This window comes from Triplophysa rosa, linkage group LG6 (genome assembly GCF_024868665.1).
Source record: "Triplophysa rosa linkage group LG6, Trosa_1v2, whole genome shotgun sequence".
Classification (NCBI taxonomy): domain Eukaryota; kingdom Metazoa; phylum Chordata; class Actinopteri; order Cypriniformes; family Nemacheilidae; genus Triplophysa; species Triplophysa rosa.
In genome coordinates, this window is record NC_079895.1 from 21,189,424 (window position 1) to 21,215,730 (window position 26,307).

The 26,307-nt window shown below is 45.0% G+C and overlaps 1 protein-coding gene across 1 annotated transcript; it reads right to left on the bottom strand.

Moving 5' to 3' along the window:
* Positions 1-9,158: 9,158 nt before the first annotated feature.
* On the bottom strand, positions 9,159-23,521 carry pou1f1 (POU class 1 homeobox 1). The gene is made up of 7 exons (XM_057335462.1): positions 23,372-23,521; positions 12,883-13,023; positions 12,663-12,761; positions 10,959-11,204; positions 10,177-10,341; positions 9,979-10,039; positions 9,159-9,884 (listed from the first exon to the last, which is right to left on the bottom strand). Exons 1-7 carry the CDS (start codon positions 23,511-23,513, stop codon positions 9,674-9,676), a joined length of 1,065 nt encoding a protein of 354 aa, XP_057191445.1. The 5' UTR covers positions 23,514-23,521; the 3' UTR covers positions 9,159-9,673.
* Between the last annotated feature and the right edge of the window lie 2,786 nt (positions 23,522-26,307).

The following is a 26,307-nucleotide window of genomic DNA, read 5'->3' on the forward strand; positions in this document are numbered from 1 at the left end:
CCAGCTCCATCCAAGGCAATTCCATCACCACCCAAGAAAAAGGCGACCATCTGGCCGGCCCAGCTCAGACAATTCCATCCCCAGCCGAGAGCAAAGACGGACTACCTGTCACATAAATGCTAAATTTACAATACTTGGTATTTAATGCTAAACTTAAATCACATGACAGCAGTTTGAAGTTATGGCTGCACTCAGTGACTTTGATTGGAGGTTGCTGGGTGGGTGTTTGTAGGGAGGCTTGTTGGTTGTGGTTCGGGGCGTTTCATTTGTTGGGACTGTGTGGGTCTGGTCTGGTTGGTCTTGTTTTGTGGTCGATGTCGGACAACAGAGGAATAAAGTTAATTATGCCATTACTATTTTTCCCTGGTTGTTCGTCTGTTGTCTGTTGTTGATCGCGGAATGGGACCAGGTTGGACCTGCACGGTCTCGGCGGGTGGGGCTTCCTGGGTCGCGGCTCGTGGGCTCTCCCTGTTCTTCTTGGACGTTGCTCGGTGGCTTTGGTCGGGGTCACTGAGTGCAGCTATGACACGTCAGAGGAGATCTGGCCCTCCCGGCTGAGCCTGGTTTCTCCCGAGGTTTTTTTTTCTCCATTTATTCATCATTGGAGTTTGGGTTCCTCGCCACAGCAGTGCAGTGTTGGCATGCTCACCGGGAGACTGCATTTATTTATTCATTTATTCATTAGATATTATTTATTAGAATGATCTTGCTTGGTCTATAAACACCATGCACTGTGCTGTGTTTTACCTTTCTGTGTTTTCTTATTTGCTCCTGTAAAGCTGCTTTGAAACAATGCACATTGTGAAAAGCACTATATAAATAAAATTGAATTGAATTGAATTGAATTGAATATGGTAATGAGTCCACTTTGGCAAAACCAACCAGCAAGAAAATGGAAAAACCAAGCAGCAAGAAACGAAAATTTACGGAATGTGAATTGGAGGTACTACTGTCAGAGGTAGAAGCTAGAAAACATATTTTATTTGGAACTTTGTCCTCCGGAATTAATAACAAAAGGGAAAAAAATGAGTGAGAGAGTTTGGCTGACGCCGTCAACGTGGTGGGATCGGAAAATCGCACTTTAAATGAAATTAAAAAGAAATGGTCGGATATAAAAGTGGAAGTTAAGCGGAGAACTGCTGCGCACCGACATTTCAGCTGCCCAATCGCCCGCTCTAACTGACCGAGTGCGAGAATGGGCATCATTGTATTTGCGCTCTCGATCAGTTTGTGGGTTGGTGAGGGGGGTTAACAACCACGTCTTTAGTGGATAACCGCGGTCTCCTGATGGGTAGTTAAAGGATTTTAATATTTTTTTAATATAGAAACAGCTTTAAATGCATCACTCACCAAGAAGCCACGCATCGCACACCCTGCCAGCTTGGAGCCTCATCCCAACCATGCTGTTTGTAAGTATGAATGAATCATGGGTTGACCCAGGCCACCTTGCCACAATATTTGTTAGGCGCATTTGTGCATCACATATTATCTGCACATTTATTGAATGGAAATGTTTCCGATTCACATATGCAAATTCTTCCTCAGATGGCACCTGTATAGCAATGTGTGCAGTCGATCGCTCCGATTACATTAGGAAAACCGGCTATCGCTGCAAATTGTGCTTTAATGTTTGGCTGGTCAACTGCATCGTATGGGAACCGTATATCTGGTAGACATGCGGATGGTCCCGTCCCATACAGGCATTGCGCGGCTCAAAGACGACTGGCTTATTCCTGAGCGGTCTGCCAATTCCCTTTGGAAAAAGCCAGTTGCCAGGAAATGTCTTGATTACGGATGTAACCTCAGTTCCCTGATGGAGGGAACGAGACGATGTGTCGAGCCGACAGATGGGGTTCGTCCCTGAGAACCAATCGCTTCCGACTTCTTAGAAAAGGCCAATGAAAACTGGCGAATAAAATTTGCATGCCGGACTCCGCCCCCGGATATCCGGGTATAAAAGTGAGACGATGTGCCTCATTCATTCACCTTTGTTCTGAGGAGCCTGAGACCTCTCACGACTGCTGCAGTGGGCAGCACGTGTTGTGGCAAGAAGGACACAACGTCTCGTTCCGTCCATCAGGGAACTGAGGTTACATCCGTAACCAAGACGTTCCCTTTCTGTCGGTCTCTCGATGTTGTGTCGAGCCGACAGATGGGGTTCCTATGGAAAACACCACAACATTGTGCCCTGTCACAATCTCTAGCGAAGCGACGGTGACTGGCCTGGGCGTGTCAGCCGTGAGCGCTACCGCGAAATTGTAACCTACCAGTGGGTAGGAGGGGTCCCAGAGCTTTACTTGAAAGGTGGGAAGGCCCCTGCCTTCGGCCTCACAGGCGGCGGCCTTGTTTCTCTAACAGGGAGAAACCGCCTGGTACCGTAAGGCCACTGGGTAAGCACTACTTCCTCAAGCGGGGGATGCGCTACAGAGACCACTTCCTACCGGAGGGAGGAGTTTAGTGGAGATACCAACATGGTCTCACCGATGGGGGAGAACTCATGGGAAGAATGTGAAGACTGAAGGAGTTAACCGCGAGGTGGAGGTCCACCTAGGGAAGGTCATGGGTTATCAAGGTGGGAACCAATCATGAAGATACATCAGACGGAACCGCCCTGCTGGGGGGTTACAACGTCCGGTAGCACTAGGTCCGGTTAGAGCTATGTTGTGGATAACTCAGTTGGTACCCGGCCTAAAGGGCAAGGCTGCTCTGCCCAGCCTGCCCGCAGGAGGTGCTTGCTTAGTGATGGATGGAGTGCCTGTTCTTCACCCAGTGGGTGAGGCTAGTTAGTACACTGACCCCCTTAGGAGAATGGGGGGAAGGTACTGTCATAGGCGTACACCCTACCGGCCGCCAGTCTTGCCTGATGCCTGCAAGACTCGAGCCGTTACCGGTTTTACGCGGAGGCTGTAGGACCTCGCGAAGGTGATGGGTGTAGCCCAACCCGCAGCTCTGCAGATGTCTGCCAGAGAGGCGCCTCGAGCCAGTGCCCACGAGGAGGCTGTACTCCGTGTGGAGAGAGCGCTCACCCAGTGGGCGCGGGCGATCTTAGGACAGGTACACCGTAGTGACGGCGTCCATGATCCAGTGCGCCAATCTCTGTTTGAGACAGCCCTCCCTGCTGATCTCCAAAACAGACAAAGAGCTGCTCAGAGCTCCTGTGGCTCTGCGTGCGGTCCAAGCAGAGGCGCAATGCGCGTACTGGACACAACACGGATGGGGTTGGGTCTTCCTCCCCGGTGGGGAGCGCCTGTAAGTTCACCACCTGGTGTAGGGGGAGTGGTGGAACTTTGGGCATGTAGCCGGGCCGGGGTCTTAGGATAGCGTGAGAATCACTGGGCCCGAGTTCTAGGCAATCTGTGGACACGGAGAATGCTTTTAGGTCCGCTACCCTCTTGAGCGCCATCCGGAGAGCCGTCTTAATCATGAGGTGAGAAAGAGCGGCATCTCCGAGGGGCTCCAGGACTGCATCAAAGTCGCAAGAAGGTACGGAGCGCGGGTGAGGCAGTGCCTTCCCGCACCCCTTAGGAACCAATTGATCAGGTTGTGCTGTCCTAGAGACTTACCAACAACTGGGTCATGATGAGCGGCAATAGCGGCTACATATACGTTCAGTGTGGAAGGGTAGAGATTACTCTCGAGTCTCTGGAAGGACAGCACGTTCCCAATCGAGCAACTCCGCGGGTCTTCTCTCGAGACGAGCACCAGGATGAGAAGAGGCACCACTTACAGGCGAATAGCCGCCTAATGGGCCGCCTAGTGGCCAGGGCCCTAGCCTGAGTGATGGTCCTAACCTCCGCAGGGGGTAGGCCACTCAGGATCTCCTCATCTCGTCCAGGGGCCAGACATGTAGGTTCCAGAGGTCGGGCCTGGGATGCTATAACGTGCCCTTCCCCTGGGAAAGCAGGTCCTTCGTCAGGGGAATCGGCCGGGGGGAGCTGTCGTCAAGAGCATTAGCTCCGAGAACCAAGTCCGGTTGGGCCAGTATGGCGCAACTAGTACACTTGATGCTCCTCTTCCCTGACCTTGCACAGAGTCTGTGCAATGAGGCTCACTGGGGGGAAGGCGTACTTCCGCTTGTCCCACGGCCAGCTGTGCGCTAGAGCATCCCTGGAGTACCCTAGCAGGCAATGGGTGGTGTCCAGGGAGGCGAACAGGTCTACCTGAGCCCGCCTGAACTGTACCCAATGAGTTGGACTGCACGGGGGTGGAGTCGCCACTCTCCGCGAGGCGTCAACTGACGAGAGAGCACATCGGCTGTCTGGTTCATTTTGCCTGGGATATGTGTGGCTCGCAGGGATCTGCTCCCCTGCGGACTCCACAGGAGGAGGCGTCGAGCAAGTCGTGTTAGCTGCCATGAGCGAACGCCACCCTGGCGGTTGACATACGCTATGGCAGTTGTGCTGTCCGCCGGACCAGCACTTGCTTGGCCTGCACGAGAGGTTATAGCCCCTTCAGTGCAAGTAGCACATCCAACAACTCTAGGCAATTGATATGCCTGGGCAGGCGGGGGCCCGTCCATCGCCCCGACACTGCGTGCCCGTTGCAGACGGCACCCTAACCCTGCAGGGAGGCATCTGTCGTCACCATGACGCGCCTCATGACCTGCCTGAGAGGGACCCCCATCCGTAGAAAGGTCATTGAAGACCAGGGGTTAGGGTGCGTTGGCAGAGAGGCGTAATCACCATCCGCCTGCTGCCCGTGTGCCACGCTCTCCAGGAAACTCAACTCTGTGGCCAGTGTTGGAGCGGTCTCATGTGCATCAACCCGAGGGGTATCACCACCGCCGAGGATGCCATGTGCCCAGGAGCCTCTGAATTTCAGGGGGACCGCTGGCTGCTTGAAATATTCCAGGCAGTTCAACACTGACTGAGCGCTTTCTGAGTCAGTCGCGCTGTAATGAAGACAGAGTTGAGTTCCATACCAAAAAAGAGGATGCTCTGCACAGAGGAGAGCTTGCTCTTTTTCGGTTGACCTGTGGTCCCAATCGATCTAGGTGCCGAAGCACTAGGTCCCTGTGTGTACATAACAGATCTCCAGATGAGCCAGTCGTCGAGATAGTTTAGTACCCGCACACCTCTCTCCCTGAGGGGAGTGAGGGCGGCTTCCACGATCTTCGTGAAGACTCATGGGGACAGGGACAGACCGAAAGGGAGGACTCTGTACTAATATGCCTGACCCTCGATAGCGAACCGTAGGAACGGGGCGATGACGAGGGAGAATTGAGACATGAGAGTAAGCGTCCTTCAGGTCGATTGCCATGAATCCATCTTGACATCTGATAGATGCCAGGATGCGCTTCCGCGTGAGCATCCTGAACGGCAGCTGGAGTAGGTGCCTGTTTAGGGTACACAGATCTAGCGACCCCCGCTTTTTTGGGGACGATGAAGTACGGGCTGTAAAACCCATTGAACATCTCGGCTAGAGGGACGAGCACAATCGCTTCCTCACCAGAGGGGTGGCGACCTCGGCCCGAAGCACGGGAGCATCTTTGCCTCTGCTGAGGTTGAGAGGATGCCCCGAAACTTGGGCGGGCGTCTGGGGAGTTGGATCGCGTAGCCGAGACGGACCTTATCCCGTAGTCACCGTGATGGTTTGGGAAGCTTTTGTCAGGCTCCCAGGGACCGAGACAGGGAGGCTAGGGGTACGTTCTGCTTCATCAACCTCCCGGGGGTGGTTCGATGGCTGGCAGTGCGGATCCCTCGCAGTGGGGGGGCCCCCGGAGAGGAGATCGGCTCTGCAGTTTTACCTGCCTGGCGATGATGTAGCACAACGCACCATCGAATGAGAGTGCTTAGGCTGATGATTATCCTCGACATTGGGTCTTGCCGCAACATCGAGTTGCCGAACACCGACATGTAGAGGGTGAGAGCGGCTGTGATAATACCCAGACGATGATGTGGCACAACGCACCGTCGATTGAGAGTGCTTAGGCTGCTGATTATCCTCAACATTGGGTCTCGCCGTGACGCAACGTTGAGTTGCCGAACACCGTCGTGTAGAGGGTGAGAGCGGCTGTGATAAATGCCCAGAGAGAAAGAGAAAACTCTTAGAAGTGGGCTGTTGGGACGAGGCAGGAACCGTCCCGGATCGACCACCAGCCATGGAATGGCTGGGGTCGGGCCCGAAGGTATTCTCGATCTCCCTGGGGTCTTCCCATGAGGGCTGCTTTGGCTTCCGCCGCGGCTGCTGACGGGGTGGTGGTCTCCTCTTCGATGTCTCGAAGAGGACCAGGGCTGCTGGGAAGCAGACGGTGCACAGGATCTCGGCGGCCAGAGGGCGGTCGAGTCGCGGCTGGGGAGGATATACTTGATATCCTCTGTCTGCTCCTTTACTGTCAAGAACTGCAGCTCGACAGTATCACCAAACAGCCCCCCTTGCGAGATGGGTGCATCGAGAAAGCGGACTTTCTCGGCGTTACTCATCTCTGCAAGGTTCAGCCAGAGGTGTCTCTCCTGGACCACAAGTGTGGACATCGCCCGACCCAGGGCCCACGCGTTGGGAGAGGCAGTGCGGTGCACCGCAACCCAATGCCGGCGGCCCGGGAAAGCATGGCTGACATTTCGACATCCGCTTCTTCCTGAGCTCAAGGAATCGTCGGAATCTGATGCCAGTAAGTCACCCTCCGATGCTGCAACAGACATCTCATCATCACGTACCGTGTCCGATACGTGATTGAGGAACAAGACGGTGGGACCGTCTCATGGGGAACGGTCAGACAAGCGAGACGAGGTGCGAACGGTCCGCGAGCCAGTGGCTGACGGATTAGCGCTCACAGTTATCCACATATCACCCTCGCTGCTCGCCGTAGCGGGCGGTAGGGCCGTAGTCCTGCGGTCACGAAACGGGAAGCAGACGAGGTGGTGACTGAGTCCCGTGGGAACACAGCCACCCATGACGCAACGTCTGAATCGTCAACCGCCCGCAGTGCGGGCAGGACGTATCCACAACATCTGCCCCAGCGTACTGGAAGCAGACATCGTGTCCGTCCCCCTCCTTGATGAGTGTGTTGCACCCACGAGAACAGCGGGACATGCCACACTGGAGAAATTTGCTCTTTTAGAGAAAAAACTCGAACACTTCTGGAACTGCCGAGACGCCCATGGGAAGTCGCTGCAGGAAGGGACAGTCCGCTGCACCACGTCGTAGAGCCGGCAGTCTTGTAGTTGCTACTTGTAGCGAAGTCTGTTGATCATGAGCGAAGGCTCCGAAGAACAAAAGGTGAATGAATGAGGCACGCCGTCTCCCTTTTATACCCGGATATCCGGGGGCGGAGTCCGGCATGCAAATTTCATTCGCCAATTTTCATTGGCCTTTTATAAGAAGTCGGAAGCGATTGGTTCTCAGGGACGAACCCCATCTGTCGGCTCGACACAACGTCGAGAGACCGACAGAAAGGGAACCAAGTGTTGTGAGCACTTGTAAGGGAACGGGTAATGTGTGGCTCCTCGCTGTCTCTCTCTCCAAATTCGGACCCAACTCAGCACAGAACTCCAAGAGAATAGCCCTTGGAAATCTGAAACGGCTGATAAGCCAGTCATCATCGTGGGCCAGAAAATCATTATGGTCCCTAAAAACTCGTTCTCTAAAAATTGATAACATATTCCCATAAGGCTCGTGTGACAATAGTGTGTCAATTATTTTATCAATTACAAATTAATCGTAAGGTTTCTCACAGCTGGTGGTGCGATAGACTTGTCTAATGATTTGATAGTCTATATGTTTGCAACTTCACTTCATTGCCTCTAAGAGTCGCCAAAGGACAAAAACCACGAGAAATGTACGTACGCCAGACATGAAGTTGGCGTGGAGGAACGCACATTCTCACGTTAATTTCACTGTTAGTACATCCGACCGTGAGCGTGAAAGCTGGTGTACGCAACATTTTTGTGCGTTGATACATGAAGCCCCTGGACTTTATTCCACAGAAAGTGTGGCTGAAATAACGTGCTAATGTTTATTATTGTTATTACGAACAAATCAATGAAATTGTTGACTATTTGACCTTAAAGGCTTAATATTGTAAAATTAAAGACATTTTAAGAACTTGATTGTAAAAAAAGATAAAAATAGGGATCAAACAAATTGGATGCTAGTCCTCTTGTGTCCATTCAAAGTGCTGATGAACTCACTGACAGAACCAAGTTAGATTTAATAGATCAACATCACGTAACGTTAATAAGTTGTCACAGAATAATAATATGTGAATAACTCAATTTTGACAAAAATGTCAGATATAACCTTATAATTCTAAGGTGACAAGTTGGAATGGCCTTTTACTGTAGATTTCACATTTCATTTAAGTAGACATCATTATTCACAATCATAACTAGTATGATTTTCAAATAAGGTCTTAATGAGTTTGTAGAGCGACCTTTCTTAAATCAAGTGAACCATGGTGGAGTCTATTAATTTGAAACTAATTTAATGAACTATGGACGTGTAACTGCTCCAAGCACTACCAAACCCCCCCCCCCAGAAGACCCCAACATTTGTGTTGAAATGCATATGGACAAATCCATCATTTTCTTGTTTTCTCAGCATTCCTGTAGTATATACTGTGTATATATATATATATATATATATATATATATATAATGTCAAGTCCTGCCAACATTATCCCAAACAATATAGTATTTATTGCATTATTACAACACAATAGGGTGTTATGGGATACATTGGTGACAAAACCAATGGCAGGAAGATGATGATATTGTAGATCATCACCCATATCTCTCTGCTGAGAGTGCTTGTGTGCAGGTGAGAGGCTTTGCTACCTCATTATTACGCTGTCAGGAGCAATATAATACAGCAGAAAAACTCCCTCAGTCAAAGCCAGACGGGACAGGGCTCCACGTGCAGCAGATATCAGGTGGACTTAATTAGCATGCACCATGTTCATAGCGCATTGTTACAGTACATGTATATAATCTGAATCACACTTACCATCGTTGTTGTAAATTAATGGAAAGCATGTTTTTCGCATTTTAAATGCCAACAGATTCTTGCAGAGTGACTAATGACTTATGAGATATTATGAAAATATAACAAATCAAGTGTGACTACACTATTAATAATTTATTTTGACATTAATTATATCTGTACAAATGACATCACAAAAAGATTTGAGAACCACATACAAAATTTGAGAGTGCAAATACAGGGATTCCAAGGATAATGTGTTCTGATATTCATAGTATATTTGCATATGTAGCCAATATATTAAACTGTGAATAGATTGTATTTTAAATAAATTATTGTACCAGAGATATCAAGATGCTGTTCTGCTGTGACAGCACTTATAAATGGTCCCTTTGCATAGACCTCATAACACAAACATTCTGTTATGCTAGAAAGATGAAGTTTATAATTTCTATGCCACTCAACTTCCCAAACAAAATATCAAAACTAACCGCTGGTTAGAAAAGCTCTAAATTCACAGCATTTAGATGATCCGGTGTTTCTAGTCAGGATGCTCAAACGGTGTGAGAGAGAGTATTTTAACAACAACACCTTAAAATTTCATTAATGGTTACTATGCTTATTTTGTGATCTGTAAAAAGTAAAACAGGAGTTCTTAAGATATAACTCTTGTACAGGAAATCCATTGACTGCCAAAGGCTTGTGTTGATTCTCCCAAATGTGATTTTTTGCACATTGCATCATGAGAAGATGTTCAGGGCCTACAGGCTGCAGTCTCTTTGGCCATGAATGAGCTGTGGTGTAGACTGGTTTTGACTCTTTTCTCCCTCTGTCTGCGGTTACAGAACCACACACGGACCACCTCCTTCTCCAGATGCAGGCCCTCTGCCAGTCGCACAATCTCCTGAGACGAGGGTTTACTCTTCTCCACAAAATTCCTTTCTAGGGCTTCCTTCGCCCCGAGACTGAGAATTGAGAATTAATTAGATAATAATTAGATGGAATTATGCTGATATAATGGGTTTTGTTTCCTTAATGTGGTTCAAATTCCCTGTTTACCTGATGGTTGTTCTCCGTTTTCGTTTACGCTCATGCATGCCCATCTTCTCATTAAAAAGAGCTGAGACAAATTACAGATACGTGAAAGCCTTTCTTCAGTCTTATGATTTCATTATAGCACAAGAGCAATAGAATGGTGGTGGGTATGAATAAATTTAAAAATCACACTTAAGAGTTGTTTGTTGGCTGTTGACTCACCACCGGCTTGCTCAGCCTCCTCCAGCCATTTTGCCAGGATGGATTTGAGCTTGCAGGCATTTTTGAAGCTGAGTTGCAAGTTCTCAAAGCGACAGATGGTGGTTTGGCTAAATTCAGAGCCGTGCACGGCCGCCAGTGCCTCACCCACATTGGTCTGTGTGTAACCTGTCAATCAAAGTTAGGTGATAGAAATAACAATTTTAAAGAGCAAAGGATTTTCCTCAATGGTATGTTCAAATATATTTCTTATTTATAAATGTGCTTCATCTAGTGTAGTCTCCTTTCAGCTTATTCTGTCCAAGTACTGCCCACTTAGTCAAGACTGTGTTGTAAAGCAACCAACCACGGTTTGTTTCAAGTTTATTAACATCCCACGTAGGGGCAGATTTATCTGAAATAGTACAGTATGTTATACCAGAACAGATTAGTGTGGATCTATTCTAGTGATGATAATGCACATGTGATCAAACATTTATTATCCAAGTGCAAATCAGTACTTATTTCATTGACATATTGTGGATATAGTTCTTCCAGAGATTTTAGGATACAAGCTAATCTAGCTACAGACATTCATATGGCAATGTGCTTATATGATTTTGATAAAACCCTGCGCATATCATTACTTGTTGCATTGCATCCTGTGAATCTCATTGAAGCTTTAGATTTTCTGTGTATGGTCTGTGGGCTTGCTACAGCATGTTACATACAGTATATAGTGATGTTGCGTAGATAGAGTAGTTTTCTAATATCAAAAACAATTTAGTCCAAATGAAAAGACAAACCCAGTTTGATCCTTCTCAGTTTGAAGTCATTAGCAAACTTCTCCAGTTCACGGATTTGAGGAGAATCCATATCCGGGGGCTCTTCCAGAGGCCGGCTTTTCCTGCGCAGCTCCTGCTTGATGTCACTGAGAGTAGGTTCATCAGTGAGAAGAGCTTGTGGCAGCGGTGGGAAGCTGTGGCTCAAAGCACAAGATCCTCCACCCATACTGTGCTCAGGGAACTTATAGAGGCATGGGGCTAAAGCTCCTTGTGGATTGAAAGAAGATAGAAATAAAGGCTGTGGTCAGAGGAAATAACAACTGTGCACAAAGATCATGACCGAAACAGAGTATATTTGATTAAAAAAGATTACTGTACTATGTAAGTTACTAGGTAAGTTGTATTTTACTTGGGTGTTATTGTAATAAAGAACGTTTAAGCTTTTTATTTAATGTAGCTATCTAACCATTGTTAATGATGAACAAACATCACTACTTTTGTTGCTGCTGTAATAGGTTTTATACACGTTTAAGATAATTATTTTTTATATGTCTAAATTTAAATTTATTCACCTAAATAAGCTTCTTTAATGAGAATATCTCCTCCCCAATTTCTTTCTTCATTGTTATATGGCCTACGTGTAAAACTAAAGATACTGTTTTATTAAAATAAAAAATAAAATATTTTTGCTTGGGAAACTACTGTATATTAAACCTTGGGAAATTTGTCAACCTTATTGAGTCAGAATCTGAAACCGCACACTTAATATAATATTTAAATAAAAACACCCTTGAGCATTGAGTATTTAGCAAATCTAAAAATGCTCTTTGTAACGTTGTTTTATAAAATACATTGATCTGTATTGTCCTCTTGTGGCTGAACATAGTCAGTGCATAATAACGATTCACGAGGAATTTTAGTTAGCTGTTTTGGTCCTGTTTGAGAGGTAGGCCTGGTTAAATTCAAAGCGGACAATTGCAGGATCAACTCTTTAGTTTTTTTTAATCATAATTATACACTCTTAAACGTTCTTTTGAAGGCTATGTGGTTCTATAAATAACCTTCAACACCCACATAACATTTCTGTTCCATATTTTTTTCGTAGCGGGAAAAGATTCTTCGGGCTGTTTAAAGGTAAGACTTGACGAAAAGGTTCTTTGGTGAGTAAAATGTTTTTTATTATCTAGTGTCTTGCATGGACGCTAATATGATTATAGCCAGGATTTAATAGCCACTGGGCGCAATACATACAAAAGATTCTTATTTGTTTTACTAGAATTGAATTCGATTTGAGGATTATTATTTCTTTAACATAGCGGCACAACAGATAATGCTACACGTGTTACTTCTTTCTTCAGACACTAGGTGGAAGCCTAACATAGACTATATAAAAATCTCTGTCTCTCAGCATACAAACTGACTGACTTTCAATCCTATAGACTTTTATTTAAAAAAATACAATTATATTCTATGTATGTATCTTATAATTTTCCTTTTTGTGTGTCTTCTGCTTGTTTCAAAATATATTTTTCTGTAAAGCTGATTTGGAAAATTGCTAAATGTGTTACAGAAATGAATTAGAATTTAATTCAAATTTTAGCTTGGTTATCTGTGTATGGGTTTAGCGGTTCAGTTTGCATGAATTTGGCAGAAGTGGGAAAACAGCAAAAGATTCCACTAACTTAAGCTGTTCTGCTTAGGATTTGATATTAGCACAGGTTTTACCTTGTAATGAGTTGGCTCCATTGACCATGTTGGCATGAGGCACACTGCAGGTCTGAAGGATGCGAGTCTGTGAGATGCTGGCAGAGAGCATTTCTTGTGCTGCAGGAACAATGTCACTACATTGTCATTATACATAACAAACCTAATATGTTATTGACAGATGACAATGCACGTGCGCTTAGACATAATACTTTATGCACTTGTGAATTACTTGTCGCACCTGCCATCATGCCATAGGTGGTCTGCTGGTTGCTATAATGACATGGGGGCATTGGGTAGTGCAGGCTGGCTGATGCGTTGCCCAAAGCAGAAGCGGACAGGTGCATATGAGAACGTTTGGACGACTGTACCAGAGGTAGACCTGAGGGGAATAAACCAGACAATAAATACAAATCAGTGGTACATTCAAGGCAGACAGACACATGGAACTTTTTAATCTGAACCTCAGAGATTGATCTCTAAGGTGACATTTACTAAAAAGCGGCAATGAAACTAAACTTTTTAACAAATTTCATTAGGATCAAAGTCAAACTGTGGGAGGTAATAACACCAGCACCATTATATACATTTTAAAAAGTAGTGCTTCATCTTTTCAAGAACAGCCTCCACAAAATACTTAAAGTATGTCATGATGATCCTCTTGCATGATGACCTTGTCCAAAACAATATGCAAATCGCTTAGTTTAATCAGACAATCAACCTTCAAAGTTTCTAAAAATTTGTTGGTTTATTCCATCCCTATCCTAAGTGCCAACAGTTAAGTGTTCCAATACGATAACAAGTCCATTACATTATAGCTCTTCAAACTTTCAAAGAGTGCCACACTCTGACATAGCAAAGTCTGGTAAAGATTCACTTACTGCAGGTGGAGTTGACAGAGGGCATATGTAATGCCAAAACATTTCAATTGAAATTAACAGAGTTTTGTGTCAAGTTCAATTGGACAGTTTAGTAATTATGCACAAGAGCTTTACAATGGCAAACAATGTGCAGGGATGTGACTCAATCTGGTAAACTTTGCATGTGAGTTGAAACTGAGACAAATTAAGTACATGCTAATTTAGCTATCAACACGTCAATGTAATAATATGTCTGCTTTAATAATTATCCGTGGAAAAGTAACAGCTGCACAAACTGAGCTGATTAACCACGTCTACATAATTTCAATGTATTTCAATAAATTACAGTTTGTCTTGTGGCTTCCTGGGATAGTGAGTGGCATTCATTTAAAACACCTGAAACATGTTGTTGTTAAGTTAAAATCTGTTGTGGTATCTGATTTAAAGGGACAATGAATTAAGACCTCAATTTTAATCCGAGCTTTTGTTATATAAGAGGGAATTGTATTCAAGCAAACATCCTGTAAGTGTCAGAACTGAAAACGCCCTTGTTACTGAAATTACAACTGTTATTGACACGAGGCTCAGCGAAAGGCAGGTCCTGGAATGCACCTATCTATGAACACAGCCTCCACAGAAAAATATCAACAACTACTTCTCTAGCCCCACCCACTGGTTCTTGCATGACAGTACTGAAGTAACACAAGTTGCGCGGAACCAGATAGAGCGAGCAAGCAATAAACATGCAGTTAAAGATTGCAAAATATTGCGCAGTCAGTGCCTGGTTGTGAAAGAACACAGTCGCTGCTTAACCTTCCTTCGGATTCCGACATTAGTAATGCGTGGTTGAAGTTTATTTTTAAAGACGTTCCAGCTCACGTGGGTAAAACATTACCGCGGATTCCTTTGTGAACAAGCCATAGATCGACGCTGGATTTGCGGAGAGCCTAAAATTAAAAAGCAGTGCTGTAACATCAATATTGGATCCGATAGGAATGGCGCAGCCATCTTATGTGAGTAAAACATATTTGTACTATGCGTCACTATTGCTTTGTTAGAGATCGCTTGATATGCCCTGATAGCCCCATTCACAAGGAATTAGTATTATCTGGGGACCTCTAGTCATTTGTAATAATTGCAGAGGTTGTCTGTGATCTTAATCCTGTGTGAATCGGCATCTCTATGATTTGGTGGGCTCATATATAATTTTTCAAGGTTTTATCCACCGTTTGCGAATAATGGAGGCTGTGTTGAAGGGTTTTGTTATTATTTCTGGTGCTCGGTCATATCCGTATCTGCCAACACTGTTTTTGGCCGGGAGTCTCCAGTTTGTTTATTTATCAGGGAAACTCTTGTAACATTTGAGACCCGCGATCACGGTGATCTTCTGTCCAGTTCGCGAACACGAGTCTCAAATGCTGACAGGTATGGTCATATATCATTAAACACCATACAACTATAGGCTATACAAACTATATGCAAAGCTTTCCGGAATGTAACACTTGCCATATAAGTCCGTTACGTGTCTAACCAAATTCACAGACGGCTCCAACTTAAGTTTACTACGCAAACTGCTGTCCAATCATAGCAGTGGGCTTTTACTTCCAAGTCTTCAATGCGGCCCTCCCATAAAAACTAAGTGTTCCCTTTCTGTCGGTCTCTCGACGTTGTGTCGAGCCAACAGATGGGGTTCGTCCTTGAGAACCAATCGCTTCCGACTACTTAGAAAAGGCCAATGAAAATGACGAATGAAATTTGCATGCCGGACTATAAAAGGGAGACGGCGTGCCTCATTCATTCACCTTTTGTTCTTCGGAGCCTTCGCTCATGAATTGCAGACCTTCGCTACTACTTAGCGACACAGACTGCCGGTTCTACGACGTGGTGCAGCGGACTGTCCCTTCCTGCGGCGACTTCCCCTGGGGGTCTCGGCAGTTCCAGAGGTGTTCGAGAGATCTAAAAGAGCAAATTTCTCCAGCGTGGCATGTCCCGCTGTTCTCGTGGGTGCGGTACCCTCATCGAGGAGGGGGATGGACACGATGTCTGCCTCAAGTGTTTGGGTCTCCAGCACGCTGAGGCAGCCTTCGTTGACTCGTCTTGCCCACACTGTGGGCGGATGGTCATTCAGACGTTGCGGTCACGTGTGGCTGTCTTCTCTCGAGAACCAGCCACCACCTCGCATGCTTCCCAGGCTGTGACGAGAATGGCTAAGGCTATACCGTCCGCCAAGGTGAGCGGCGAGGGTGATATGGGGGCCACTGCGAGCATAAATCCGTCAGCCAAGCGCTCGCGGACCGCTTGCACCCCGTCTCGCTCGTCTGACCGAACGGTGCGTGAAGAAGATGAGATGTCTATCGCAGCATCGGAGGGTGGGCTGTTTGGTGACACTGTCGAGGAATTCGCTCAGCAGTTCTCGGCAGTAAAGAAGCAGACAGAGGCGATCAGCCACATCCTGCCCCGCCGTGACTCGGCCACCCACAGGCCTTCGAGATCCCATGTGGCGCCTGCTCCCCAGCAGCCCCGGCCCTCCCGGACATCGAAGAGGAGACAGCCACCTTGTCAGCAACCTTCGAGGAAGAAGCGACCCTGACGGGAAGACCCCAGGGAGGTTGACACCATCAGGCCCGACCCCAGCCATGCCATCGCTGGTCGGTCGATCCAGGACAGTTCCTGCCCTAGCGCCCACTTCCTCAAAAAAAGAGTTTCCAGTCTCCCTGGGTGTTTCTCACAGCCGCTCTCACCCTCTGTCAGACGGTGTTCGGCAACTCGACGTTGCGTCTTGGCGAGGCGCAACATCGAATGTACATTGCAGCCCTCAGCACTCTCAAATCAACGGTGTGTGGAGCTGCATCGCCAGGCAGGCAAACCAGCAGAGCCAGTCTTCTTCCCGGGGGCTCCCCGGCGAGAGACCCAAACTGCCAGCCATCGAACCACCCCCCAGGGGGGTCGATGAGGCAGATTGTACCCTTAGTCCCCCTGTCGTGGTCCCTGGGAGCTTGGCTCGAGCTTCCCATACCGTCACGGTGGCTGAGGGAAACGATCCGTCTCGGCTATCCGATCCAATTCGCCAGAAACCCGCCCAAGTTTCGGGGCATCCTCTCAACCTCAGTCAGAGGTCAGGATGCTCCCATATTACGGGCCGAGGTCGCCACCCTTCTGGCGAAGGGAGCGATCGAGCCCATCCCTCTAGCCGAGATGTCCAACGGGGTTTTACAGCCCGTACTTCATCGTCCCCAAAAAGGGCGGGGGGATGCGCCCCATCCTAGATCTGCGTACCCTGAACAGGCACCTGCACAAGCTGCCGTTCAGGATGCTCACGCAGAAGCGCATCCTGACATCTAACAGATGCCAATCCTGACATCTAACAGATGTCAGCATTGGTTCATGGCAACCGACCTGAAGGACGCTTAATTTCATGTCTCGATTCTCCCTCGTCATCGCCCGTTCCTACAGTTCGCTTTCGAGGGTCAGGCATATCAGTACAGAGTCCTCCCCTTCGGTCTGTCCCTGTCCCCACGAGTCTTTACGAAGATCGTGGAAGCCGCCCTCTCTCCCCTCAGGGAGAGTGGTGTGCGGGTACTGAACTATCTCGACGACTGGCTTATCCTGGCACACTCACGAGATCTGTTGTGTACACACAGGGACCTGGTGCTCCGACACCTAGATCGATTTGGCACTACAGGTCAACCGAGAAATGAGCAAGCTCTCCCCTGTGCAGAGCATCCTCTATCTTGGTATGGAACTCAACTCTGTCACCATGACAACGCGTCTGACTACAGAACGCACCCAGTCAGTGTTGAACTGCCTGAAACATTTCAAGCAGTCAGCGGTCACCCTGAAACAATTTCAGAGGCTCCTTGGACACATGGCATCCTTGGCGGCGGTGATACCCCTCGGGTTGATGCACATGAGACCACTCCAACACTGGCTACAGAGTCGAGTTCCCTGGAGAGCGTGGCACACCGGCAGCAGGCGGATGGTAGTTACGCCTCTCTGCCGATGCACCCTAACCCCTTGGTCTTCCATGACCTTCCTTTGAACAGGGGTCCCCCTGGGGCAGGTTACGAGGCATGTCGTGGTGACGACAGACGCCTCCCTGCAGGGCTAGGGTGCAGTGTGCAACGGGCACGCAGTGTCGGGGCTTTGGACGGGCCCCCGCCTGCGCTGGCATGTCACTTGCCTAGAGTTGTGGACCATGCTACTTGCACTGAAGAGGCTGCAGCCTCTCGTGCAGGGCAAGCACGTGCTGGTCTGGTAGGACAGCACTACTGCAGTAGCGTATATCAACCGCCAGGGTGGCGTGCGCTCACGGCAGTTAACACGACTCGCCCGACGCCTCCTCCTGTGGAGTCAGCAGGTGACTCGCTCCCTGCATGCCACGTATATCCCAGGCGTCCTGAACCAGACAGCCGACGCGCTCTCTCGTCAGTCGACGCCTCGCGGAGAGTGGCGACTCCACCCCCGCGCAGTCCAGCTCATTTGGGTGCAGTTCGGGCAGGCTCAGGTAGACCTGTTTGCCTCCCTGGAAACCACCCATTGCCCGCTTTGATACTCCCTCTCAGAGGCTCCCCTCGGCACAGATGCCCTAGCGCACAGCTGGCCGCGGGACAAGCGGAAGTACGCCTTCCCCCCAGTGAGCCTCATTGCACAGACTCTGTGCAAGGTCAGGGAAGAGGAGCATCAAGTGTTACTCATTGCGCCACACTGGCCCAACCGGACTTGGTTCTCGGAGCTAATGCTCTTGACGACAGCTCCCCCTGGCCGATTCCCCTGACGAAAAACCTGCTTTCCCAGGGGAAGGGCACGTTATGGCATCCCAGGCCAGACCTCTGGAACCTCCATGTCTGGCCCCTGGATGGGACGAGGAGATCCTGAGTGGCCTATCCCTGGCGGTTGTAGAGACCATATCTCAGGCAAGGGCACCAGCCACTAGGTGACTGTATGCCTACAAGTGTCACCTCTTCTCATCCTGGTGCTCTTCTCGAAGAGAAGACCCGCGGAGTTGTGCGATCAGGACCGTGCTGTCCTTTCTACAAGAGAGACTCGAGACTAACCTCTCCCCATCCACATTGAAAGTGTATGTAGCCGCCATTGCCGCTCATCACAACTCAGTTGCTGGAAAGTCTCTAGGACACCACGACCTGGTCATCAGGTTCCTAAGGGGCGCAAGAAGGAGGAATTTGCCTCGTCCGCGATCCATACCCTCTTGGGACCTCATCAGGCCCCCCTTCGAGCCCCTAGGAGATGCCGCTCTCCTGATGACTCTCGCCTCCATCAAGAGGGTAGGGGACCTACAAGCATTCTCCGTGTCCCCTGACTGCCTAGAATTCGGGCCCAGGGATTCTCACGTTATCCTGAGACCTCGGCTCGGCTACGTGCCCAAAGTTCCCACCACTCCTTTTCGGGACCAGGTGGTGAACTTACAGGTGCTCCCCACAGGAGGAAGACCCAACCCCATCCGTGTTGTGTCCAGTACACGCACTGTGCCTCTACTTAGACCGCACGCAGAGCTTCAGGAGCTCGGATCAGCTCTTTGTCTGTTTCGGAGGTCAGCAGAAGGGGAGAGCTGTCTCCAAGCAGAGGTTGGCGCTCTGGATTGTGGACGCTGTCACGACAGCCTACCAATCCCAACCGGATGACCCGGAGGAAAGATTTGTTTTAATTACAGGTACAGTACATGGGCAACCCATTACTATACTCAATATTTATTCTTCAAATGTCGACTCCCCTAAATACATAGCCAAAATAATTATTATGTTTAATCAATATTGTAAGGGCACGGGGTCTGTGCTGGAGAATTCAATTGTGTCATGGATCAAAAAATGGATAAATCTATTTCAGAATCATCTACTAACCCAGAACATCCCGGTTCCTTAAAGAACTTTGCAATGAAGCCGGCTTAATCGATGTCCGGAGGGAATTTAGCAATGGCAGTAAAGAATATACTTTTTACTCTAATCCTCATGGCTCTTACTCCAGATTATATTATATTTTGATTCCTACTCAGTGCCTTCATGCTGTAGCTTCCTGCCAAATTGGTTAAATCGTTTTGTCAGACCATGCTCCCATTTATTTAGATATGAATATCCTTTTTTAAGGATATTACATACCACAACCATATTTTTTCAAATACAGTGGCAAGAAAAAGTATTTGAACCTTTTGGATTTTTGAATAAATTTGTCATAAAATATGATCTGATCTTCATCTAAGTCAAAGGTATTGACAAATAAAATGTGTCTAAAATAATAACACAACATTTTTTTGATCTTTCATGTCTTTATTGAGAACAACCAAAAAACCTTTTAGTGCTTGTGGAAAAAGTATGTGAACCCTTGAGTTAATGACCTCAAAAAAGCTAATTGGAGTCAGGTTTTAGCATACCTGGAGTCTCGTTAAGATAATAAGTTTGGAGGTGTGGACTACAGCTACTTTGACTGATAAAAACCCCTCAAACTTTTGGAGTTTGTTCTGCACAAGAAGAACACGCTTATGTGAGCCATGCCTCGCCAAAAAGAGCTATAAGAGGATCTACGGTCAAGAATTGTTGATTTACATAAAGCTGGCAAGGGTTATTTCAAAAGACTTTAGAAATTCACCAGTCTACAGGTAGGCAAACAATCTACTCTAACGAGAAGTGGGCGCCCAGTCAAAATGACACCAAGAGCACAACAAAGACTCATCAATGAGGTAAAGAAACAACCCGAACGACAGCCAATGATTTGAAGGCATCATTGGAACTTACTAACATCTCTGTTCATGAGTCTACAATACGTAACACACTGAACAAGCAGGGTATCCACGGCAGGACACCACAAAGGAAGCCACTGCTTACTAAAAGGAACATTGCTGCACGCCTGAAGTTTGCAAAAGAGCACATAGACACTCCACAGCGGAATTGGCAAAATGTTTTGTGGACTGATGAAGCTAAGATTGAACTATTTGGAAAAAACACACAGCACTACATCTGGCGTAGAAAGGGCACGGCATATCATCATGAAAACATCATCCCAACTGTAAAGTATGGTGGAGGAAACATCATGATTTGGGCCTGCTTTGCTGCATCAGGGCCTGGTCAGCTTGGAATCATTGAGGGAAAGATGAATTCCCAAGTATATCAGACAATTCTTCAGGATAATGTGAGAATGTCTGTACGTCAGCTGAAACTGTGTAGAAGGTGGGTGATGCAAGAGGACAACGACCCAAAACACCGGAGCAAGTCCACAACAGAATGGCTTCAGAAAAACAAAATCCGCCTTTTGGAGTGGCCAAGTCAGAGCCCAGACCTAAACCCAATAGAGATGCTATGGATTGACTTGAAGAGGGCCATACACATGAGAGTTCCAAAGAATATGACAGAGCTAGAGCAGTTCTGCCAGGAAGACTGGGCTAAAATTCCTCCTCAACGATGTGCAGGTCTGATCCACAGCTACATAAGCGACTGGTTGAGGTTATTGCTGCCAAGGGGAGTCAACCAGTTATTAATTCTAAGGGTTCCCTTTTTCCACTGCCATTTTGAATGTTGAATGAATGTGTTCAATAAAGACATGAAAGATCAGAATTTTTTGTTATTATTTTTAGACACATTATGTTTGTCAATACCCTTGACTTAAATGACGATCAGATCACATTTTATGACAAATTTATTCAGAAAACAATGAAATTCCAAAAGGTTCACATACTTTTTCTTGCCACTTTATTTATCTATTGGAGTAGAGACCATATTTGACTCTTATACTAAATTTACATTTTACATTGATTTGGCAGACGATTTTATCCAAAGCGTCTTACAAGTAGGAGAGCATCTAAACATTTTGTCAACACGCTAAACGGTACCGTTAGTTTAAAAGGCCATGCTACTAGGAGGATTAAAGCTGGAGTAAGCAAAGGAGAGAATGAACAAGATTTTTTTTAGTCAGACAGACAGTTATTGGTTCGTCAAATAAATGTGGAACAGTGTATTGAGCTGTTTTTTGAAAGTTGTGAAGGATGCTGCAGTTCATTCCACCACCGGGGAACCGAATGAGTAAAGGTTTTTGCAAGCGATTTGGTGCCTCGCTGTGATGGAACAACCAGGCGTCGCTCATTTTCAGACCGAAGATGACGAGAGGGGATGTAGACCTGGAGCAGTGAGTTAAGCTAAAGGCGCGAATTTGCCGTTATCGTTCTGAAGAAGAGTGTCAACGATTTAAACTTGATGCGGGCAGCAACTGGCAGCCAGTGTAGTGAAATCAGGAGGGGTGTTACATGGGTTCTTTTAGGCTGATTGAAAACTAGCTGCATTCTTGATCATTTGAAAGGGCTTGACTGCATTGGTTGGAAGGCTGGCCAGTAGAGTAAATACTTATTTTTAATTTTGGTTTATCTAGCAAAGAAATGTACATGGTTACTGTGGTCAGTCACCCCAGGTACCTTCTTTCAAAATGTGGATGCCAATTGTACCAGCACCCTTGAAAACATTCGTCAGAAACACAGACACATTTCTCACAATTTGTTTATTTTGAATACAAGTTGTATTCTTTCTCCTCTCTCAGGCTCAGTGTGCAGCAGACATGACAATTAAAAGCTGTTTCGTAGACACGATTTTTCTCCGAACACATTTCCTCAGGGAACAGGAGATGTGATCTCTTGAAAGGTCATTTCCTCAGAATGATTGTGAGTGATGACAGCAGTGTGGAAATAATACTGAAGAATATGTGAACTTTAGGGTCACATTGACTAGGTCAAAAGGACATCCACTTATAGCCCAGACTCTCTCTTTCTCCACCTTATTCTTCTCCACATAAAACCCTTTATGAGAAATATTCCCCAAGGATAAATGCTCACTGTGAAGACATATCAATAAAAGTCTAGTTAATGATCTCCATCTTAAAATGTTTCATAAGATAGAGCAATGTTTGTGATTATTTAATTGCCATAAATTGAGATGTTCCAACTTTAAGAAGTATGTCAGAATTTGCTTCCTTTTAGACAAACAACAGACGGTTTCATTGGACGCACGCACCTTGCCCGAAGTTAACTTCAGGTCTGTATTTGGTTATAATATAACAATTTACTTTATATTTAATTAATATTGATATTAATATTAAATTATATTTTACTGTATATTAATTGTATTAAATTACATTAAAAGTACTTAACGATTATTGATTCTTTGCAGAGCTCTAACAAATATTACAATAAGTTTGGGACACATAACATTTGTTTATGTTGTTGCCGCTAAAACTGTCTATAAACACAGATAGAAAGAGAATAAGGTAAATAAAAAAAAAACATTTGCACCCATTGCCTATAGTTGCCACTTGAAATAAAATGAATGTATGGCGAGTTGCAGTAGAGTTATATTATTGCTTTTCATCTGGTGTAGCTTCAGGTTTAAGATTTTACATTGAGCATTAAATAGTAACACAAACCGGTACAAAAGGTAAACTATACTAAAACCAAACAACAACAAAAATGCAATATATTAAAATTTCCATAACTTGCACAGGCCCAGCAATACAGTAATGTAGCACTATACGAATAACTAACTGAATAAGAAATTTGAACCTTTTTTAAATGCATAAACCTGCAAATACTCAATTAAATATTATCCATATTACTACTGTATATAGTACTTGCATCATTTTATCAGTGCACAGCATTTTACATCAACAACAAAACATATGGAATCATTTTCTGCTAATTTTCAAAAACTGTTTAGCTATGTATTTCCCAATCCAAACTATGCACAATTACATGGTTTAGTTGCATTTATTTATTTGCATTTGGTATTTTTCCTGCTGTCAGTGACCCTTTCGTAGCAGACCCATTTTTGGGTCACAACCCACCAATTAAGAAATATATTATTAGATTGCCCGCGTCAAATTTACCTGAAGAAATCATGTTGGTGGTGTGGCTGGTGATGGGTAAGCAGTCGGAAGGTCCAGTGTGGTGCATGAGCAGAGGCAGGGCAGCTGAATCTCCGCTCAGAGTAGTGAAGGAATCACTGGCGCTAAATGCCTGGCAGGTCATGACCGTAGATGTTCACCTACTTACAGACTACGTCCTAAATGTACCGCATCTGCCCACCTGTGTGACACGAGCAGGGCGTGTGCAGGTATTTATATCGATCCCCCTCAGACGCCCTCATTTATGTTAATGTCCTCTTGCTTTCAGCACACCATGGAAGCCCACAGCAGCTTCCTGAGGTAAACCTCTGGTAATTAGGGCAAAGAGCTGTAATTTAATACTGTCCATTTTCACTGTGTGTGGTTTTCAACAACAGGGCTTATGTGATCTGCAATAATTATACACCTAAAAATGTGTTTACACTTAGATTCAGTAATGAGTTTGACTGTATAAATATGGATTTATTGTTGGATGTAAGAGTATGTACTGTATTTTGAACAATATTCATATTTCATGAGGGTAGATGACACAATGTCTATAAACATTTTATTGTTAAACTTTATTTAAAATGTATTACCCTTGCATGCATATTAAAACCTATTTTTATTAATTAATTTGTGTATTTTATTCATTATTTAGAACATGTCAATATGTTTAAAAAGTGGGTAGATAATAAAATATGTCTATTTAATTTTAAAACAAGATTTTGGCTTACAATTTACATATTTGTCTAAGCCTTAAGCTTTTCAAAAATACTCCTGGAATACTGCATTTATATGTTTACACTTGTGACTTACTTACATGAACATTTCTAATTGATATCTGTGAAACATGCTTTGACGTGACTTCATTCCATTTCTATATTTTTCAATAATTTCATAGTGTTTAGCTGACAGACACAATCTGATCAATCAGTATTTGTTTTTGTTTGACGTGTTAGGTGAAAAAGCTCTAAAAGTCTTGTCTCCTGAGACAAAGATGTCTTTACTTGTTTAACTAAACTAATCACTCTTCTTAGGTAAGCAGGTGCCCATCTCTGAGAGTCAAAAATAAGAAATCTGTTCCCCTTTCTCATAATGTTCCAAAACTATATGCTTACTATTGGCCACTATATTGAACAAACCAACCCAAAGAAAGTTCAGAAAAAGACATTATTTTTAGAACACATTGTTTAGAATGACGGTAAGGAAATTATGAGATAATTTTAATTACACTAAGTAGCTATAGGCTATCAAAATTAATGATAAAAAGGACAATATCATTTTACATATATAACTAGTGTATAATCTAGCTATAAAATAAAATCCCAATGCTGCATTCAAGACTGTTCAGGTGATCATGTTCGATTTCCCAATGTTAGTTAGCAGGGAACATACTAAAACACTTAACATGAAAAGACTTAATTACTAGTAAGAAGATATTTTTTACACTCAACATGATGTACTGCCAAATCACAGACAAAGTAACTTATACAGAACAACAATATTTTTATGTTCTTCCCAGTAGAAACCTTTTAAAAAGAAGGCATCATAACTATGCTGAGATGAAAATGCACAACCTTAACTTTCGAGGCGTAATTTTACAAATCATGTGTATGAATTCGTATGATGTGAATTGTACAAAAATGTATGATTAATAGAAAAAGCAATACTGAAGCCCATCCCTAACAACAGCCCTAAATGTGCCACCTCACAAAATACTAGTTAGGAATTACCATGAGATGAAATGTGTTCATATGATATGATGGTGCCACATTCTGGTTTATGCAAGCAAAATGACTTCATGCCTCGCTAAATTAAGATTTACTGTTGAATTGTAAATCAAGAGTGTTGAATGATAAAGCACTAGTGCATTGTGACTGCACAGTATATTTTTTATAAAATTTGCTGTGTGAAATGAAGGATTATTATTTTTTTTTTTGTAGATTTAGTGAATTTTTGTACAGTCTTGCATATTAAAGGTTTGTTTAATCGACCAAAAACAACACAGCTTGAAAATGTAATTGCTGTTAAGTCCTGTTGTCTGTTCTGGGTCAGTCCTGAGAAAGACATTTAGCCCTGTCTAATCCTCCAGGCTGTGAAAGGAAGTGAGAAAAGGTGATGAATGCAATACAAGTCCCAAGTGAGTGAGTGTCTGCCCTCAAAACAAAACCTATTGTACAAGTTTTTGTTATGATGGAGGGTATACCAGAGAGATAAATGACGAGAGAGAAGAAATGGGAGGACTGGTTAAAAGAGGTTTCAATCACAGGATTAAGGGGAGCGTGGACAAGACTCTTTCCCATGAGAACAAACAAAGGACATGTGATTTAAAAAAGACCATGTTCATTACATCCCACAGGTAAATCCCTGCACATTGAGTCCACATAGCCTACCAAAGTAACCAAGCACGCCTGTACAAAGCCTCTAAACTTAATTAGTTCAGGCAGCATGAGCTGAGGACCAGAGCTTGGCCCCTGCACCTGTTCTAACTGGGTCCTCACCCCAGCCCGCAACACAGACCTATCCAGCGCTGCAGTGGGAACAGGACCATCACAGACCTTCTCACAGGTATCACATCCATCTAATGCAAAAGACACATACACTACACCTGAATAAAATTGGAGGCAAAATTGTTTACAAAATTATTACATTAATTAGGTCAGCTTTGTATTCCAGCTTCTTATTTCTTTTATTTCTTTTCTATGTGGTCCACTGTAAAACTGAAACCTCAATCACAAATTCATTATTCATTACATTACAAACACAATTACAACATAATAAACAATAGTTTCGTCTATAGAACTCCATAATAATACAAATAAAATAAAGGTTTTAATTTCCTTACAATCAAATTAGCAATTGCAAATATATAGAAAACATGTTTCAAATGCAAGCTAATACTATATTTATGCAGTAGCAAACATCTGTAAATTCAA

Bases quoted from the DNA above. Each gene is read 5' to 3' on its own strand.
- pou1f1 (XM_057335462.1), bottom strand. From the start codon at position 23,513: ATGACCTGCCAGGCATTTAGCGCCAGTGATTCCTTCACTACTCTGAGC. The intron at 13,024-23,371 runs GTAAATTTGACG...TATTCCCCTCAG, and splicing joins CACCAACATGATTTCTTCAG to GTCTACCTCTGGTACAGTCG. The intron at 9,885-9,978 runs GTAAACAGGGAA...CTCAATTCTCAG, and splicing joins AAACGGAGAACAACCATCAG to TCTCGGGGCGAAGGAAGCCC.